This window comes from Photinus pyralis, unplaced genomic scaffold, assembly GCF_008802855.1.
Source record: "Photinus pyralis isolate 1611_PpyrPB1 unplaced genomic scaffold, Ppyr1.3 Ppyr1.4_LG4, whole genome shotgun sequence".
In the NCBI taxonomy this organism is placed as follows: Eukaryota; Metazoa; Arthropoda; class Insecta; order Coleoptera; family Lampyridae; genus Photinus; species Photinus pyralis.
This window is the reverse complement of record NW_022170511.1, coordinates 335,556-353,817: the sequence shown is the minus strand read 5'-3', so window position 1 is coordinate 353,817 and position 18,262 is coordinate 335,556. Positions and strand designations below refer to the sequence as shown.

Genomic DNA, 18,262 nt, shown 5'->3' with positions numbered 1-18,262 from the left:
AATGTAGAAGTTACAGGCTACTACTTTTTTATTTCTTATGGACGCCATATTGGATTTTTCCAGTGTGAGATAATGGACAAAAAAGAAAGATAATGACTTGTCACACTCTATACATTTACAGAAGTTTAGAAGAAAAATATCAAAGTCTAATCTAGCTACCCGTGAATGAATGTAAAATACTTGATTTTGAAACTTTCCTTGTAAATTTATGTAAAAGTATAATTTTTTTGCCTTCTGTCTCGATCCGTAAAAATCCAATATGGCGTCCATAAGGAATGAGAAAGTAGTAGCCAGTATAACTTCTACATTTAGCGTGTTATGGAAACTCTACTAAGAGATTCAGACTCTCCGAAAAAAAGTCTCCAACAAGATGCTAACAGGAACGGTCTATTTTCGACCGTTAAATCTAAAGAAAATGAAAACGAAATTTGACATTTTCAAATTTTTGGTCATATCTCAGTTATTTTCAAAAAATTCAGATTTTTCAAAAATTTCAAATGCGTATTTTAGTCACTAAAAGGGACACCTTTGCTCCTATTAACCTACACTGTATGTCTCACCGTTACGGAAATCCCAATGGTGAACCACGAAAATTGCTTGATTAACTCGGGCTTTACCTTCATTAATCAAACTGCAAATCCTTGAAAAAAAGTATCACTTTAAACACTTAAGTTGTACAAATAAATATTATTAAATGAATTCCACTCTGGGTTTTTGCGGAGGCCATTGATTGTACACCTAAATATTTTGTATATCAATTTTCAATGAAGTAGATTTAGTTAACTTACTAAACAAATTAAGTAATGATTAATTATTCTTTTATTGATCAAATAAAACGATAAACACGTTTTAATAACAATCCAGAGAGTATTACTAACCGCAATTTTTAATTTTATTAACATGATTTAACTATTCTATCGAATTAATAAAATTATTTTATATCATACGTTAAAATGACATTTTAATAGGTTGAATGAGTAGGTTAAGCCGTTCTTTAACCGTAAGGATAGATAAAGTGATCACTTTAACCGTAAGGGTAGATAAAGTGAAACAAATGATTGTGCAGTCTAATGACATTTGTCATTCTTATTGCAAATGGGACGTGGAACACGATTATGAATGACGTTGAACATGCTGTTTCTAAGGAAACAACAACGACGTCAGAACCTAAGCTTGCTATTCTTGACGTCTAAATTAAATTCAGAATTGTCCTTTGGATTTTTTGTTTTTGTTTACATGGGAAATCGTACCTTGAACTTCCACAGGCGACTCGAAAATTTTGTTGCATAAGACTATTAACATTTTAGGTCATCGAAAAGAGAAACAAAATCTCCATCAAACTATCCAAATAATAAGGTACATTGCTATTAAAAAGATTCAATTATTGTTTTTCGATACTCATTTGTTTTCTGAAAATCGAAAATCAAAAAAAAGAATTTATATGCGCTCGTCTCCACATCTTTGCTAGTTTTCGAGTTGCTTCGGAAAAATCTCACCCTCTATGAGCATATTAAATTTAAAGAAAGCTCTTACCATAATATCCCATATTTTATATCTCTCAACCCAAAAACTGAGCACAGAGTGTTAAACATTACAGGCATCTAATTATGGCTAAACTAATTTCATAATTACGTGAAGCTAAAAACTACATTTTAATACGGATACATAATACTCTATAAGAAAATGAATGGAGAAATTTTCTTTAATAATTAGGGTACAAAAACTGAAGCACATCAAGGAACTACAATGCTTTAATAAAACAAATGCGTTTCAACAGCAAAGCTGTCATGATCCGCCAACAACTAGTTGTTGACCTCGTACATTATTAAAACTTTATTGTGGTTTCTTGGTGGTTTTTTTCAACACACAAGAGCTGTGTTGTTCCCACTATTATAAAGAATCCTATACATTGTTGACTGAAATTGTAATCGATGAATCCTTTCCTTAATCCGAAAATTGTGTCAGCCATAATTTTGACACTCACGTTCAGTGCACCACCGAACAATTAATTTGTCGGTTCTTCTTAACTGTTGAATATTTTGTAACTACTTCGATAAAAGTTTCTTTCAAATACAAATTCCCTTTTCAAATTTCTTTGTTAACTTTATATTCGTAAATAGCAGAAATTATACCTATCGAAATTTTATTGAATGCTTCTCCACTCATCGCAACTTTTGTTAAACTTTTTCAGATCCAACCTACGTACATTGTTCCTAAACACAAATGACGGATTAATATTGAATTTCAAAAGAAGCCAAGAGCAAATTTTAAAATTAAAATGAAATATGCGGTCGCTCGTGAATGTTTTACCCGAAATCTAATTACTTCACTTTTTGACGCGTACACATTGTCTCCAAAGGAGACTTATCAGATAACAAAGAAATGGGCGCTGTCGTGGTTCTAGATGAAAATTTGTTTTGAACAAAGTCATAAGTTACAATATTCCGGCTTTATTGTAAAAATACGAGCCATCATTCGTGAGCCTACATTCTTTACTGCTTCCAAGCAGATGGGATTCTGCGGGAAATTGCTGCCTGAGAAACATTTATCTAAATTTTTAATATCTTAAGAGTTCCCCGATAAAATTAAAAATCGTGTCTTTTCGACCTATTTGAGATTATAATAAAATTGAATCGGTGGATATCGGTACGTATAACTTATAGCTAACGTTACTGAATCGCGAGAGCCGCATGTTTACCTTTACCCTTTGTTTGTGTTAGAAAATCCGCCTTCTCCACAAAATTATGGAAACACTTTTGCTATAAACTCAAGTTAACTATCTCGGTATGACAGTTTCCCAGGCAAATTTTAAATGCCTGTGGGATAAAAAGTTATTTTTAAGAGTTTGTTTAATTAATTAAAATGTAACAAAGTGTTGTAGAGAGCTCGGTTGCGGGAGAGAGAACAGGAAAACAAATTAAAATTTCAATATAAATGAGCGAGAAAGAGGAAGTAAGGGAAATTACTTAAAAAGAGAATAACGCGGTCTAGAGAGAGATGGTTTCTGAAATGAACGATGCAATAAGAAGTTGGAGAAGTGTTTAAAGAAAACAATTTGGGAAGGAAGTAAAGTAGAGCGAAATTAAAGATACCTCTCCCGATTTTTGCATTTCGTTATTTTAAATCCTTGTTTATCCAATTAACATTTCTAGGCAAATACCGTATTTTTTCCGAGATGTTATTTATTCTGTATAATCTTCTTGTTACACTTCGCTACGTATTTAGCTTCTACGACAATAACATTCCAACATTTGCAGGAATTACTTTTGAGCTAATGGCTCGATCTGCTTACTTCGATGAACTCTGTGATAAACATGGTAATTTACAGAAATGTACTGAAATCCCGAGAATTACGTTCTACTTATCTATAACAATTCCTTGCTCCAGAAATAATTTAGATAAACTCGATCCAATTAATTTTTAAGCTACGTTAATGTACGAGCGAAAATCGATAGGGCTTTAATTTTTCTTTGTTTTATTTGCAGCTTCTACATCAAGCACCAGTAGCTTTTTATTTTTTACATCCGGAGCAAGTATCTCGCTACGCCCCATTTCCGTTCTGATGCAGAAATGTTTGTCCTCGGATTAGGTGAAATTGACAATTAATTTATACCCGAAGGCTAAAAACACGATTCAGTGATTTTTTGCCAAACCGATTATATTCACTCACAACATTTTCGCTGCCCCAGTTTACGAATTTGTTCTCTTCTAAATTTTAGTAATCAAACAGAAATACACAACAAAATTAAACATGGCGATAGACACAGATAGGGACTCAATAGTTGGAAGATGCAGCTAAGTAGTCACAGGGACGTTCTTGCGTATACGGTAAAATTAGATGTTTTTTTCGTGAAGCGGTACCTAGATGTTATAAAGAGGTAGCCTCCCTTGCACTGACAACGCTGTATGAAGTGTGTGGTTCGTCGTTTATCGCGTTCCCATTGTCCACACCAAATAACTTGGATATTTTTCTTGAGATCGCTCGAATTGTTCTGTCGATTTGTTGATTTGGCAAACGGGGTGTACTTACTGTTCAAAAAAGGCATCGGTGGCCTTAAATTTATTTTTGTTCTGGCAGGTTTTGTTTTTGTATTAGCTTTTTTTCGCATAATGCTAGAATAAATTCTTGTAATTTCTTCTTTATTAATCTATTATGTGTCAATTTGAATCCCAATTTGAGATCCAAGAAAAGTTTTATTTTTCTGTGTCAGATTCTTCTAGTTTCTTTTTATCTAAATGTTAATTACAATTCAAAATTTGAGTAGCGATTTGATTGGAATTTACCGAATTTAATAGAAGCCTTCGTAATTTTCAGTTTGTTGGGATTTTTTTGTTTGTGTCAAGACCCAGTCGTCCCCGGAGAGGTTGTAGTTTGAGCTAGCTAGGTAAGGTGTTTGTTTGAATTACATTTTTATAGAAACATATTGGAACAGGTTAATAACCTACCACTTGGAATGTTTAATTTAAAATTCAATTAATTATGTTAAACCTCTCGCCAGGTCTGAGCCCGGTCTACAATCTATGTTTTTCTAAAGCTGTGGGCGACTTCCGAGATAGTATCGTGTCAATATAGAACGAAAAGACTTTTCGGGTTTGAGATATAACCCCGACCGGATTTGATCTCGTGTAAGATTTCCTTAGGTGAGCATTAGGATCTACAATCGTACCGCTACATTTGGTCCTTCGAGCCGAATGCTACATTTCGTTCTTCGAGATTTTCAACGAATGGGTGCCGCGTTACCATAAGGGTTTCGGTCCCGATAAGTGTCACATTTTATCCTTCTAACCTTCAACGAATTAGTGCCGCGTTATCACAAGCACAAGAGTTCCGGGCCCAGTGAAGTGCTAAATTTTGAAGTGTCCACATGTGAAGTGTCCACAATATTGAGATAGAAAAGTGACCACGGAGCGGTTCGAGCTCGCAACGGTCACACAATGCCACTCACAAATCATGGACCTGGAACAAAAGCCATGGCCATGGATTACTACGTTCTACAAGAAGCCACCCCGTCACCGGCAGCTCCGGAGAGTCCGAATGAGACAATATCCAAAATGGAGGCAAACCAAGGGGCAACGATTTTAATTTCCAATGGGGCAGCGATGGGCGCAAATGCACGCCCAATCGCCACGATACTTGGAAGGCGAGGTTGCCAAGAAACACCTTCGCTACCCAGCCTGGATCACACGCTTCCAGACTTCCGTAGACAGCAAATAACATTTGATCGGCTTATGAAACTAAGAGGAACGTTTCGGGACGACATCCAACGACAAGACCAGATTAGGGTATACAGCGAAGTACCTGGTAATTATAGAGGCCCATCACAAAACTGCAAAGTACGCAGTTCACCAAATCATGATAGCGGTGCTGACAAAATGCTGGGAATATGAAGAAGTCCAAAACCCAAGACGCAGCTCCATCGCAAGAAGATGACTAATGCAAGGAACGGTATCAGCAATTGCAGCTCGGTGGAGCAGTACTGGCGCACAAGCTGTTAACAGGAACCTAACAAGCTCTCAACCTTTAGACATTCATTCTCTTCCTGGATGCAGTGGGGTACTGAGAGTAGGGAGCAGATAAACAAATGCAGCCTCCATGTCCACATAAAAAAGCACCCCGTAATAATTCCTCCAAAAAGGCATTTGACCACACTAATCGTAAAGGATGCTCCATACCGAATTAAAAAAATTAGGTGTAGTAAACCCCCAAGTTTGCCGTGGTACTTACTAAAAAACCACGATCCGAATCTGATTTTGGTGCAAATAAAACAGTAGCAAATTAAAAAAAACTTTGTTAGTAGGTGTACAAATGTGCAAAAAACAGAAATTATCACGCTCACAGGACGACATTCATTACTGTTGTAGCGATTTGTCCCTATATCTGCACTGTAAAAATATTTGAAGTTATTTTCCTGTGCAATCGAAGGCATTCGGTTGCATAATTCAGATTCAGTGAAATCAAAGCGCGCCGTTATGCAATATACTCATAGCTGACATATTTGATGCGATAGAATTCGAACCATTTGGATGAAAAACTTGCCAACCTACGGATTAATTTTTTTATCGCCGTGGACTTACGTTTTGGCAGCAGCCTTAAAATAAATGCAAAACTCAATTTGAACTTTTTCATTTAAAATCAAATATGATTTAATTAAACACTGCGAATAAACACAGAATATTAATTTAGAGCTTAATTAAATGGAACTCCGGATTCAGCACTACCTTGTTTAATTGCATCATAAATTATATTATTTGATGAGGTACATTTTCTGTAAATTCGATATATTGTATGTAAACAAGACGAATGTTAAACATTACTAAAATTGTGTACCTACACTAAATTAGGGTAATGCAAAAATATGCCGCACTTCAAAGCGGGGCGATCTCTGAAATGTGCATACATGTGTCTATATGGAAATGATCAATTCTTGCACTCCATCGCACAAAGTTGTAATGGAACGGAGCTTTGTGACTCGGAAAGTAAATCGTGGGTTGGAGATACTGGCGCTATAATAATTCAGGGTCTATTCTCAAAACGGTCGTTATCATAATTATTATTACCGCAATGACTATAGACATAGTAAGATAAGGAAGGACAATTGGGATAATGCAAATAAATTTCCAATTTTGTTGCAATGAATGTCGAGCCCTGGATGTATTTCGCCACAGAATGTTATTATTCGAGCAAATATACTCCAAATAATGAAACATTGATTTTAAAGCGAATATTGTACTTCCATTACTGCAGATTACTTCCACACTTACTTTCTGTCGTACAATGGGGGTGGTAATTATTCAACACTTACCATTCAAAAACGATAAGAGCTACCAAAATAGACGGTTTCACTAAGTGTTCATTAATTACAAATGCAGAGTGCAGAGAACGGATATCAAACCGCTTTAGTTCATATTTTCATGAAATTACTTACTTAGCATGAGGCTAAAACTCAAACACATTCAATTATACGAAATGCTAAAATGCTTTTAATCACGAATTCAGTACGCCTGGTCCACAATTACCAAGTGTTAGGAAATTCACAAAGCTGGGAGATACATAATGGGTTTCGAAATGGAAGTGGACACGTAGAGTCCCCAGCAATAATGTGCACAACGGTCGCCAACTTGATCGATATACAGCGACACACCTTTGTTTTTTTATTTTCTGTTTTGTTATTTCAATCCCGTCGTCTAATTACTGCGATTTGTTTGTTATACAATTTTCTTTTATGTACGCGTATACTCGTTTCGCGCCGGAATGAACAAAATAATTTAGAATTTCGGCGAGCATAATAGAGAATGGACCATAGCGCCTTTTTGTACATAAGTCCTGATTAAGCTGGATTGTATCCTTCAGATATCGCTTTTATAGGTTGCCAATTTTGCCGATTACGATATAATTGGGTCAATATAGGACATAATGCTTTGTTCCCCAAATTTCTAGAAAAATTTCATTAAAGTTCAACCCACACGCTGAAATACAAATAAAACAGCGTCGATTCTCACGACAAATACTACACTGTGGTTCCTCATCCGAAAATTTAAATTAATATTAGGGTGTGCCTTAGTTTTGGTCGGGCATCTACCCAAAAACTTAGTCTATTGATAAACTGATAATGATACGCCAATAAAAACAAAATACTAACGTATTTGCGACCTTGTAAAAAATTTGCTGTGGCTGCGCATGCGTAATTCTGACCAAAACCTTTTCATCTATGCCTATGCTATGTGTACCAAATTGGGTTGCAATTGGTTCAGCCGGTTAGCTGGAAATGAGAGTACAGACAGACCGACATCATCGAGATTTTGTTTGATTGAGATTCATGTTGCTTCAAGACGTGTATTTCCCTAAAAAATGGAGGGAGGGGATGCTATTGCCTTTTGGTATTTTTGGATCCAAACCCATTGATTTATTTTATGAATCAATTGACATAGAGGGTAGGTTATGGAAGACAGGCTATATGTATTAACCTCCCATAACTGCTAACGATTCCTAAGAAACGTTGTATGTGTACTCCAGTGCATTTTTATACATTATAAAATCGTTATTATATAACTGTGCTATGCCTCTTTTCAAAAATTGCGTTACTTGTGACAAAGGAATCAATTTTGATAAAGATGAACTATGTATCTGCGATAGATGTTGTCTAGTATACCATTCTCAATGCTCTGGATTATCGCGAGAAGATATCAAGCTGTTAGCAAGCGGTGCAAAGCAAAGACCGGCTTTTCACTGTAATAAGTGTATCTCTGAAAGATCACAGATATCGGAACTACTTCAAACAATATCTGATCTTCAAGCGGAATTGCGCCAATTAAAGCAGGAGAAAGAAGACAAAACATATTTTATTGAAGACGTTGTTAATGAAATCAACGATCGGAGACGCAGGGAAAAGAATATCATCATCTACAAACTTGAAGAATCTACAAATGACGGTTCAAGGGTTAAGGAAATAATCAAGAAAGTTGCTCCTAGCATTTGTGTTGACGATATCGGTATCACTAGATTGGGTAAATCCGGGCCAAACAGACCGGCCCCTATAAAAGTTGTTTTGCATAGCAAAGATGATGTGGTGGCCGTGTTAAGAAACAAAAGAAATTTAAAAACCATGGATATTGATGTCGTAATTACTACAGATAACACAAAACTTCAACAAGAATATTTTATGAAAGTACGTGCTGAACTTGAGCAGAGGAAAACGAATGGAGAGCGAAATCTGTATATAAAATATGTTAACGGGACACCCACTATTGCTGTATCAAAAAACTTGAATTAAAAATTGCACATATAAATATTAGATCGATAAGGAAAAATTTTTTAAGCTTAAAGGATTACATATTAGCAAACGATGTGGATTTTGTTGGAATTTCCGAAACCTTTCTGGATGCTAGTTACACTGACAATTACGTAAGTTTAAATAATTATAATTTAATTAGATCTGACCGGTTAACTTTTGGTGGTGGAGTTGCCATTTACTTAAAAGCGTGTTTTAATTTCAAAAAAATAGAATTCGATGTGAAGTATACATCTATCGAACATTCATGGCTGATGGTTAATATCGATAAATTAAAAGTAGCGTTTGGAGTTGTTTACGTACCACCAAGTGCGAACATTGAATTTTTTAATGATCTTTCTGACATTATCGAGCAGGTGTACCTTAAATCACATTTAATTGTTTTAACGGGTGATCTAAATGTCAATCTTTTGTGCGAAGATTCCAGTGAGAGTAGACGCTTACTTACGTTGCTATCAAATTTCGAACTTATACAATTAATTAAGGAGCCGACGAGAATCACTCCAAAGTCAGCGACATTGTTGGATGTTATTTGCGTGAGCAATAGTTTAAACATCAATTCCTGCGGAACGTATGATTTACTTAACAATACTGACCATTTACTAACTTTTGGTAATATCCTCATTTCTTGCAAAGTAAAACCCCTGCATAGTTTTACTTGTAGGAATCTTAAGAATCTGAATATTAATTCTTTTACTTATGATGCTGAGCGCGTTAATTGGCAAGAAATAAATCAGTGTGAGAATATTAATACTAGAGTGCATATGCTAAATGAATGTATACTGGAACTGTTCGATATACATGCCCCTTTTGTCAAAATTAAACCGAGGAAGAAATATAATCCCTATATCACGGATACCATCAAAGAAATGATTCGACTGAGAGAGAAGGCACATAAGAATTTTTTTAAAAACCGAACAGAAGTAAGTCGAAGATATTACTGCGAGTTACGAAATTACGTCAAGTCAGCGATATCGCGGGAAAAAAAGCATATTTACAGTTCATATTGCATTCTAATAAAAGTAATGCGAATAGACAATGGTATCATCTACAAAAACTGGGTGTACGCACCAAAAGGAGCACTAGAGTCGAGCTGCCTGCCCAACTACAGAATCCTACGGCTATCAACGAGTATTTTTTAAATTTTGCTGAAAATTCGACAATTGACCCGAATGTGATACGGTTCTTCAACGGTACAATGAGGTGTGAAAACACTACGTTTACTTTTAATGAAATCACTGAACATGATATTTACACTGCTCTTAAAAATAGTTCATCGAAAGCTTACGGACCCGATCATATAAACTTAACAATGTTAGTATTGATAATCCCACATTGTTTAGATGTTGTTTTAAAACTGTTTAACGACTGCCTGCGTAATGGAATCTGTCCAGAAATTTGGAAGACGGCTGATATTATCCCCTTAGTAAAAGTTACCAATCCCTCGACTTACAACGACCTTCGCCCCATATCTTTATTATCTCCATTTGCAAAAGTATTCGAAAAAATTATTGCTTCTCAAATTACGAGGTATTTTGAAAATTCCCACATTACACCCGTTTACCAATCAGCGTACAGGAAAAAATACAGTAGCAACACAGCTCTTATGAAGGTTATAAATGACATATCTCACAGTTATGATAAATCCCTGTGCACCATCTTGATATTGCTAGATCAGAGTAAGGCCTTCGACTTAGTAAATCACGAGCTGCTCATCGCCAAACTGAAGCACCTAGGTTTTGATGACAATAGTGTAAGCTGGTTCACAGCATATCTTAATTGCCGATCTCAAAGAGTCAGAATCTCTCATAGGTCGTCAAGTTTCGCGAGAATCAAGAGAGGTGTTCCTCAAGGGAGTGTTTTGGGCCCCTTACTTTTTTCGGCATTCACCTTCGACTTACCTACAAGTCTTCATCAACTTCGATACCATCTGTATGCGGACGATTTACAACTTTACATAGAGTGTAGTACATCAAATATTGAAGAAACCATCGATGTTGTAAACTCTGATCTTCTTGGTGTACAGACGTGGTGCCAAAACAATGGTTTGCGATTGAACCCTGCCAAATCCACTGCTATTTGTGTGGGTCCTCGACTTCACTCGGAGTTGGTGTCTAGTTTTCAGTTACGTCTAATGAGCGAAAGCATACCATGGTCTACCACGGTAAAAACTTAGGCATTAAAGTAGATAGTAGGTTAAGTTTTACTGATCATGTTAATCACATAATTAGAATTGCATATTTAAAACTAAAGTCAATCTATCACCTTAAATCTCTGCTAAATGAGTCCAGCAAGCGTAAGCTAGTCAAATCTCTTATTTTACCCCATTTTGATTATTGTTGTATGGTGTATTATTTTTTTCTCACAAAACGTGACCAAGCAAGGCTGCAAAAACTCAAAATGCGTGCATGAGATACATTTGCAATATTCCCCTTAGAGAGCACGTCACGCCGTATTATCACAGACTTAATGAGTTAAAAATCAAGGATCGTGTCAAATATCTATATATGATAATGCTTTATAAAATTTTACAATTTAGAATACCGTCATATTTATATCACCTGTTGATAAGAAGATCGGCTGCTCATTGTGTAAATTTAAGAACTAATTCTTTTACAATACCTAGACATAAAACTGCAAAATTCCAGGGTTGCTTCACATATGTTGCACCATCTTTGTTAAATTTAAGGTTAGATGCATTGCACATGAACTATCCTCAGTTTGTTAGATCTACTAAGAGCTTTTTCTTAGAGAATTGTAATTAATTTAGCAAGACGACTGTTTTTTTTTTATCATTTTGTGTCTTACAGGATGAATTGAAAAACGGCTTTAGGCCGAATTCATTACCTTTTGAGCTGTACATGTACAACATTATTATTTTATTTACAACATTATTATTTTATTGTTTTGTTTGTATGTATGCTCAATAAACATTATTATTATTATTATTATTATTATTATAACGATGTACCTCATCAGGAGGCTTAGGTTCCTTCATGTTGAGGCTCAACCATCTTAGGGTATTTCAACATTTCGTTATAACTATCTAACACAGTACCCTAAATATTGAACTTGAATTTTGAACAAATTATGAAATATAAGCGCGATCCACAAAGAAACGCAGGCTGATCACAAAATCCTTTACCGGCGTGGAGGAATCCGCACGCCTGCCCATCAACTGTAGGAAGTGTGACTTGTACTTACACTTCGCTAATATATAACAAATTAAGTATATTGATGCGTATTGGTCCAAAAACACTTTCATATAGGAAACTGTTAAACTGTTAAGATACGAACCCTCTTGCCACAAAAAGACCGTATTCATAATGGATGGTATTGACAGTTTTTGTTCCGTTGCGGCAAGTATTATATTTTGAGGTGAATATTACATGAAAAAAGTTTTCTACAAAATAACGATTCTAGTTTGTAAGTTGGTGTGCTTGGGGGAGTTTCTGAAAATTGGGAAAACCATCGCCTACTTTAATGATCAACAGCACAGCGCCCTATGACAGGAAATGTAGGAACACTGAAACATAAAAGAGCAATTTAGCTTCCAGTACACTCCATTTAGCAACAAAAATGCGCAATGAAGTAACTTTCGAAAACATAGCCGTTTGAACACAACACTTTGCTGCTTTGAATTGCACACAATTGCCCCTTAGTCACGAATGCTGTTATTTACAGAAGACTGGTTAAACTGCGATACCTATCTTGAACATACATACATGTTCGGCGGTCGCAATGTAGAGGTACTATTTGGCATAGCACTCCAGAAGATTTTAATTAAGTTCCAACAGGCGAACTTAATTTTATAGATTAAAACTCGCCGGCGAATTTGAAATATAAAAAGGATCTAAAATAGAAATAAACGGGCTCGGGCCGTTCAATACTCCAACGTTTCGAATATCCTTTGTATCGGTTAGAGGGTAACGCATCCTTTTCGGTTGGTGTTACAGTAGGATTAAGTAGAGCGTGAATGCGATTGTTGTTTGCCGATATTCGGGGGGAAGTTCTTGCAAGTGAAGAACTGTACTTCCATTGAGAGCAATGCGCTGTATCTGCCTGCGACAGTAATGGAAATAGCCCTACTAACGTGCCACTTGGGTATATGGTTTGTGATTTTGATATGGTTACGATGATATATCCTAAGAGCTATCTGAAAAGCACTTTTGTTGCAATGAAATGTAGAACTGCATATTACTTTGGTATTTACAACGATGTCAACTACTTCAATTGGATTACTCCTTTCCGTTGGGCGTTGAGGGGCTTTAGTTAGGTACAACCCAGTAATATTTATAGACATTTGTGTACCTATCTTGAATTAAATAAGCCGAGGAAATTCTACATCTTGTAAATGAAACCTCCCGCAGTATAGATAAACTCCATTCAATATATCTTTCGTAGAAAACATCGAGTCAAGATATCGGTACTATTTACGCTGCATGTCAGGACAACTCAATTAGATAATCTTGATCTATCGAATGATAAACTATGCACTTGTGTTTTCGATGCCATAAATAAGTATGCAACTGTCAAAATTATAAATTTAATAATGGCTTACGATACAAGTTCACCAGAGCATATCGCCGACAATCCTAAAAGCATAAGTCGGTATGTACTATTTGCTACGCACACTTATTGTATTAGTCCATTAAATGAGAAAAGCACGCATACTAATTGGTGGACAAAATAAACTAAGAAACAATCCACAAATATGATATTTCACGGAGACGTTTTTTTCGGCATTGAACGCTTTCGTCCTTTGAGCCTAACAGAACAAATTCGGAGCAACTTTAAAACACTGCATGGTTCATTAAATATAATTAAATAAAATAAAATAAAAAGGAGAGCTCGGTATATTTTAAAAATTTGATTAATGTCGAGGAATCTAAAATGTTTTCAAGTTGGTAGCACTTCTCAATATACTGAAAGCTGATGCCAACCAACTTAGTTTAAATGGAACACCCTAAGTGATAACTTCTATCGTATAGGTAAATGGTATGGGAAGATGAGATTTTTAACATTTTTAATTCTTTATGGTCACGGCCGGTTTAACCGCAAATGACTACGGTTTGGAATTTTTAAAAGGGTCACCTATATTTTTACCTTTTTTACAACTAGTTATGGAACCCAGTGTGACATTTTTAAAAGTTTTTACGGCCTACTTTAGTTTTTAGAGCCACTTCTAGTACTGCATACGTGAGAAAATTACCAGTTTTAGTGTCTAGTGTAGTAGATAGGGATAACACACCTCCCAAAATTACATTTTCGTGTCTAACTATCATTTTTCAAATGACAACCTTTTTTGACAAGCACTTTCCGAAAAAAGGATTTTTTAAAGAATCGACTATTTGCAATTGAATTCAGAATCAGAATCATGCATTAAGTAAAAATAAACAAAATGCTATAATTTTTGGCTCATATGGAGAGCAGTATGTAGTCACAATCTATTGTTTGTACTAGGTATTTTTCTGTTGGAATCTGCTAAGCTATTCTGTTGATTAAATAAACAAGTATAAATTGTGCACAACTCTTGTGCAGATAAAGCGCATTTTTTTAAACCGAAATAGCTTTTGTTTTGACATCACCAATAGATATAGCTGATCAAATTTTTGTTTTAATCTGGTTGGGTTTTTTAGTGTAAATTGCATTTCTACTTGTAACCAAGTGGTTTGTTTTGTTTTGTTTCGCTCTAAAGTATTATATCCTGGAAATGTAGGGCAATTTATTACTTATTTTCGTTATCAATTTTGCTTTGTTAAATCAATTCTGTGACAGATCTAGTATAATTTTTGGGCACTTTGATTATTTTTTTTAAAAGGTTGGTGTAATTTATTAGAGATAAGAATGCATTTAATCGGTAAAAATTGATAAATACTGGGATTGGCGTAAGAAAGGGCCTTTCGCCAATTTGAAGGCCGAGTTGTTGTTCGTTGTAAGGCTAGAAGACGCACGTTTCGTTTTGTTCAAGTAAAATTCAGGAAACCAATCGATTTCAAGTTAAAATTTTGAGAAGACTTGCGTAAACGTTTGGGTATAACAGTTTTTTTTTATTGATTTATTGAAGTTGTCTACTGTTGTCCACTATTTCCGAACAACCTTCGTTTCATCTGTCGTGTTTGACCAAGCAGTTTAATTCAAATTGAGTGAAATTACGTTCCTGTAACCTGTTCAGAAGATAAGTTAAAGAAGAACAAGTCCAAAATCTTGCTTTATATAGCATTTAGGTATCACAAAATTAAGTAAATAACGTAAATTAAGAAAACGTTGATATTCAATAAAACAACAGCGCTGGCTCTGTAATTTTCACATAAATAACAGGGGGTTGGCAAATTAACATGTAAAATCCTATGACCAGTCTTTAAAAAAATTCACTGTATAAACTATACAGGGTGACAATTTGAAAACTTACCACCCCCCATATCTTAGTAAATAAACGAGATATTTAAAAAAATCAAAATACGTGTCGGTAATTCGGAGGGGGAATCACAATGACATAGTTGGCGACGCACCCCCTCACACCCCCTGCGCCCTAGCCACCCCAACTTTTAAATCTTAAATAGGGACTCCCCATGTGTGATACGTCATTGGAAAGCTCTGAAAAAATCCTTTCCAACCATACCAAATAGCATTACATTTAGGTTAGTAATTATCGTGCAAATCAAAAAATAAACATGGAAAATCGTATTTAACTTGAACTTCCAAAGCCGACTTGACAGCAACTCATTTTTGATCCCCAGTTATAATCTATTCTCAAACTCTTGTCGAACCTTTTCAAATGTTGGTTTTGCAATATTTTGACATTCTTGAATTATTATCTGTCTTGGTTCGTCTATGTTCGCCGGTTGCGTTTTAAATACGACAGATTTCAAATGTATCATATTAGTTTATTTTTTTATTTGCACGATAATTACTAACCTAAATGTAATACTATTTGGTATGGTTGGAAAGCATTTTTTCAGAGCTTTCGAACGACGTATCACACATGGGGGGTCACTATTTAAGATTTAAAAGTTGGGGTGGCTGGGGCGCAGGGGGTTGGAGGGGGTGCGTCGCCAACTATGTCATTGTGATTCTCCCTCCGAATTACCGAAACGGATTTTGATTTTTTTAAATATCTCGTTTATTTACTAAGATATGAGGGGTGGTAAGTTTTCAAATTGTCACCCTGTATAAGTGAAACTTGTCTTTGCACATTTTTTGATTCTCAAAGATTTCACAAGGTAAGGACCAGTCGTTTCTTCGTTCCAGCACTCATATCAAGATTTTGATAGTGGAATGTTACACACCTGATTTCAATATTAGACTCGTGCTAGTCAGCATGTTTGCATGACAACCTCTTAAAGACTCAAGGCTTTGAAAAGCTCGTAAAGGTCTTTACTTTTTTAAAGATTCGTTTTTAAAGATTCTCGTGAAGGCTCTGGCATCTTCTGGAGACACTTGAAAAACTCGCCAATGCATTAATATGACCCTGGAAGTTTTTGAAGACTCCTCGCGTTGTATAAGGCTCTTGGAGACTTATGAAAACTCTCAGAGACTTAAAGGTCAAAGATCGTAAACATTTCTAGACTCTTAAAGGGACTGAAATGATTTTGGACATTTTTGAAGCCCTTTTGAAGCAGAATATAGGAAAGAATATGGGGTACTAAACGCTTCCAGAACTGTTCAGTGTGAAAATATTCGAAGAAGAGTATAAACAATTGATGCTACAATGAGAAAAAATTACATGTATGTGTAAACCAAATAGAAACCGATGCGCAAAATACTCTTTCACGTTCTCGATAACATTTTTTTGGAGGTCTCTATATTCTGAATTTTGACTATAGTTTACTTTATCACTTAATCCTGTTTCAGTTTCCGCATTCATCTTTTAAAATGTAACATGTATAGGATAACGACGACATCGATCAATTACTATCGAATAATAATGCATAATCCCGAGGGTTCTATTAAGTTTGTGACATCTCGCTGACGTGCTCTGGCATTAATGCCTCCGTAAGTAGTGGTAAAACCGCTCCCTTCATAAATGCGAATGAATTTAGATGTAGCAAACAGAACACTCTAATTGCAACAGACACGGGTCTCGAGCGTATGGAATCAAAACGTAGTAAAACCTAAAAGTAATTTAAATAGCCATTAAAGTTTTATTTTAATTAACTCAAGTTAATAACCATATAATTATTGTCGTTTAAGTTTAATGAAGATTTTATTATGGTAACGTAAAGCAGTATTTATAGGGTCGTTTTGTACGAAACATATTTGAATAATGGTTCGTATAATATTGAGAGTATGCGGTTCAGTTGAGGGTATTGATTTTACCCTGTAACCGGCTGACACCAAGTCACTACTTAGATAAACTGACACATTAACATAGACATCGCTACTTTACCGCCTAACCAAGCAAGAACCCAGGGGTAGAAGCGACGTCTCACAATTCTCATAAAAAGTTATTGGCAGCGTACTATATTTGAATCTCATCCGCAATATATTGAACGTTAACTTCATGGTTAATTCAATTTTTATTTAAAATTCCGAAATTTATTACTTTTGGAAAAATGTAATAACAAATATTGAAAAGATCTACTATCTTTCCAGTCGTCTATACGCGGTAAATAAAATGTACTCAACGCTAACACGAAATCAATACAACTACCTACGTTTGTCGATGACACATTTCTCCTCTTCGAATTCTATACAAATACCGTAATTGGGCAGTAGACCCGTTTCTAGATAAATCCATCTCGAGAGTAAGATGTTCATTTATAAGCGAGACTACTTTCAGCGGGTCAGAGCAAACTAAAAATGACCACCGTTTACTTTCTCGTTGAACGTTTATTTTCCGACGAAATTGTTGGGCTCGCTTTTCACTTCTGCCGAAAAGGGGAGAATTACTGTGACGATCGACAATTTCGTTTGGACCTTTAACCCGACAAAAATAACGTCCGAAGATGTTCTAATTTCGAAATGTGCTTCAAACAATTTAACAACTTATTTAGTACGGCAGGATATTTTTTGTTTCCATTGGGACTTTAAATTGTATAGAACTTTGACACACTGGCAATTTGTGCATGGTATATTCCCATTATCTACATAGGTTATATTAGACCCTGTGTTTTCAAATGTATTCTAAAAGGAAACGTGGAACGCAATATTTCAAAAACTGATCAATTCCTATGAGCAATATCTTTATGGTTGCTTACCGTATTGTCGAGTGTCTTCTTAAACGGTCCGACCTGAAAAACAAGATTAGGTATATTAGAAAATTGCTGATTCGGGTGGTTTCGAGGGTGGATTTTAAAAATAATGAAGTACTTATGCCATTGCTATCATATCTTACTATTAAAAAAATGTAAAATTAATGTTACCACGCTTTTGATGAGTGGGAATACATATAAATTATTGTTAGTTATTCCAGATTGTACAATACGCACTTGAAAAGTGTGCACTCAGACGCTTTTCACTACCTGGAGATT

General features: G+C 35.4%; 2 protein-coding genes across 3 annotated transcripts in view; one reads left to right on the top strand and one right to left on the bottom strand.

The window, feature by feature from the left end:
• The window catches only part of LOC116169900 (teneurin-a), a 310,461-nt gene extending 292,437 nt beyond the window's left edge, over positions 1–18,024 (bottom strand). For both annotated transcript variants that reach the window (XM_031486097.1, XM_031486099.1), the window contains exon 1: positions 17,990–18,024. The gene's annotated coding sequence lies outside the window, so the exon portion shown is untranslated. The remainder of the gene's footprint in view (positions 1–17,989) is intronic.
• Positions 8,058–10,965, top strand: LOC116167944. The gene is made up of 4 exons (XM_031483567.1): positions 8,058–8,713; positions 8,794–9,360; positions 9,454–9,712; positions 9,790–10,965. The coding sequence occupies exons 1-4, from the start codon at positions 8,058–8,060 to the stop codon at positions 10,963–10,965; spliced, it is 2,658 nt and encodes an 885-aa protein (XP_031339427.1).
• Positions 18,025–18,262: the final 238 nt, after the last annotated feature.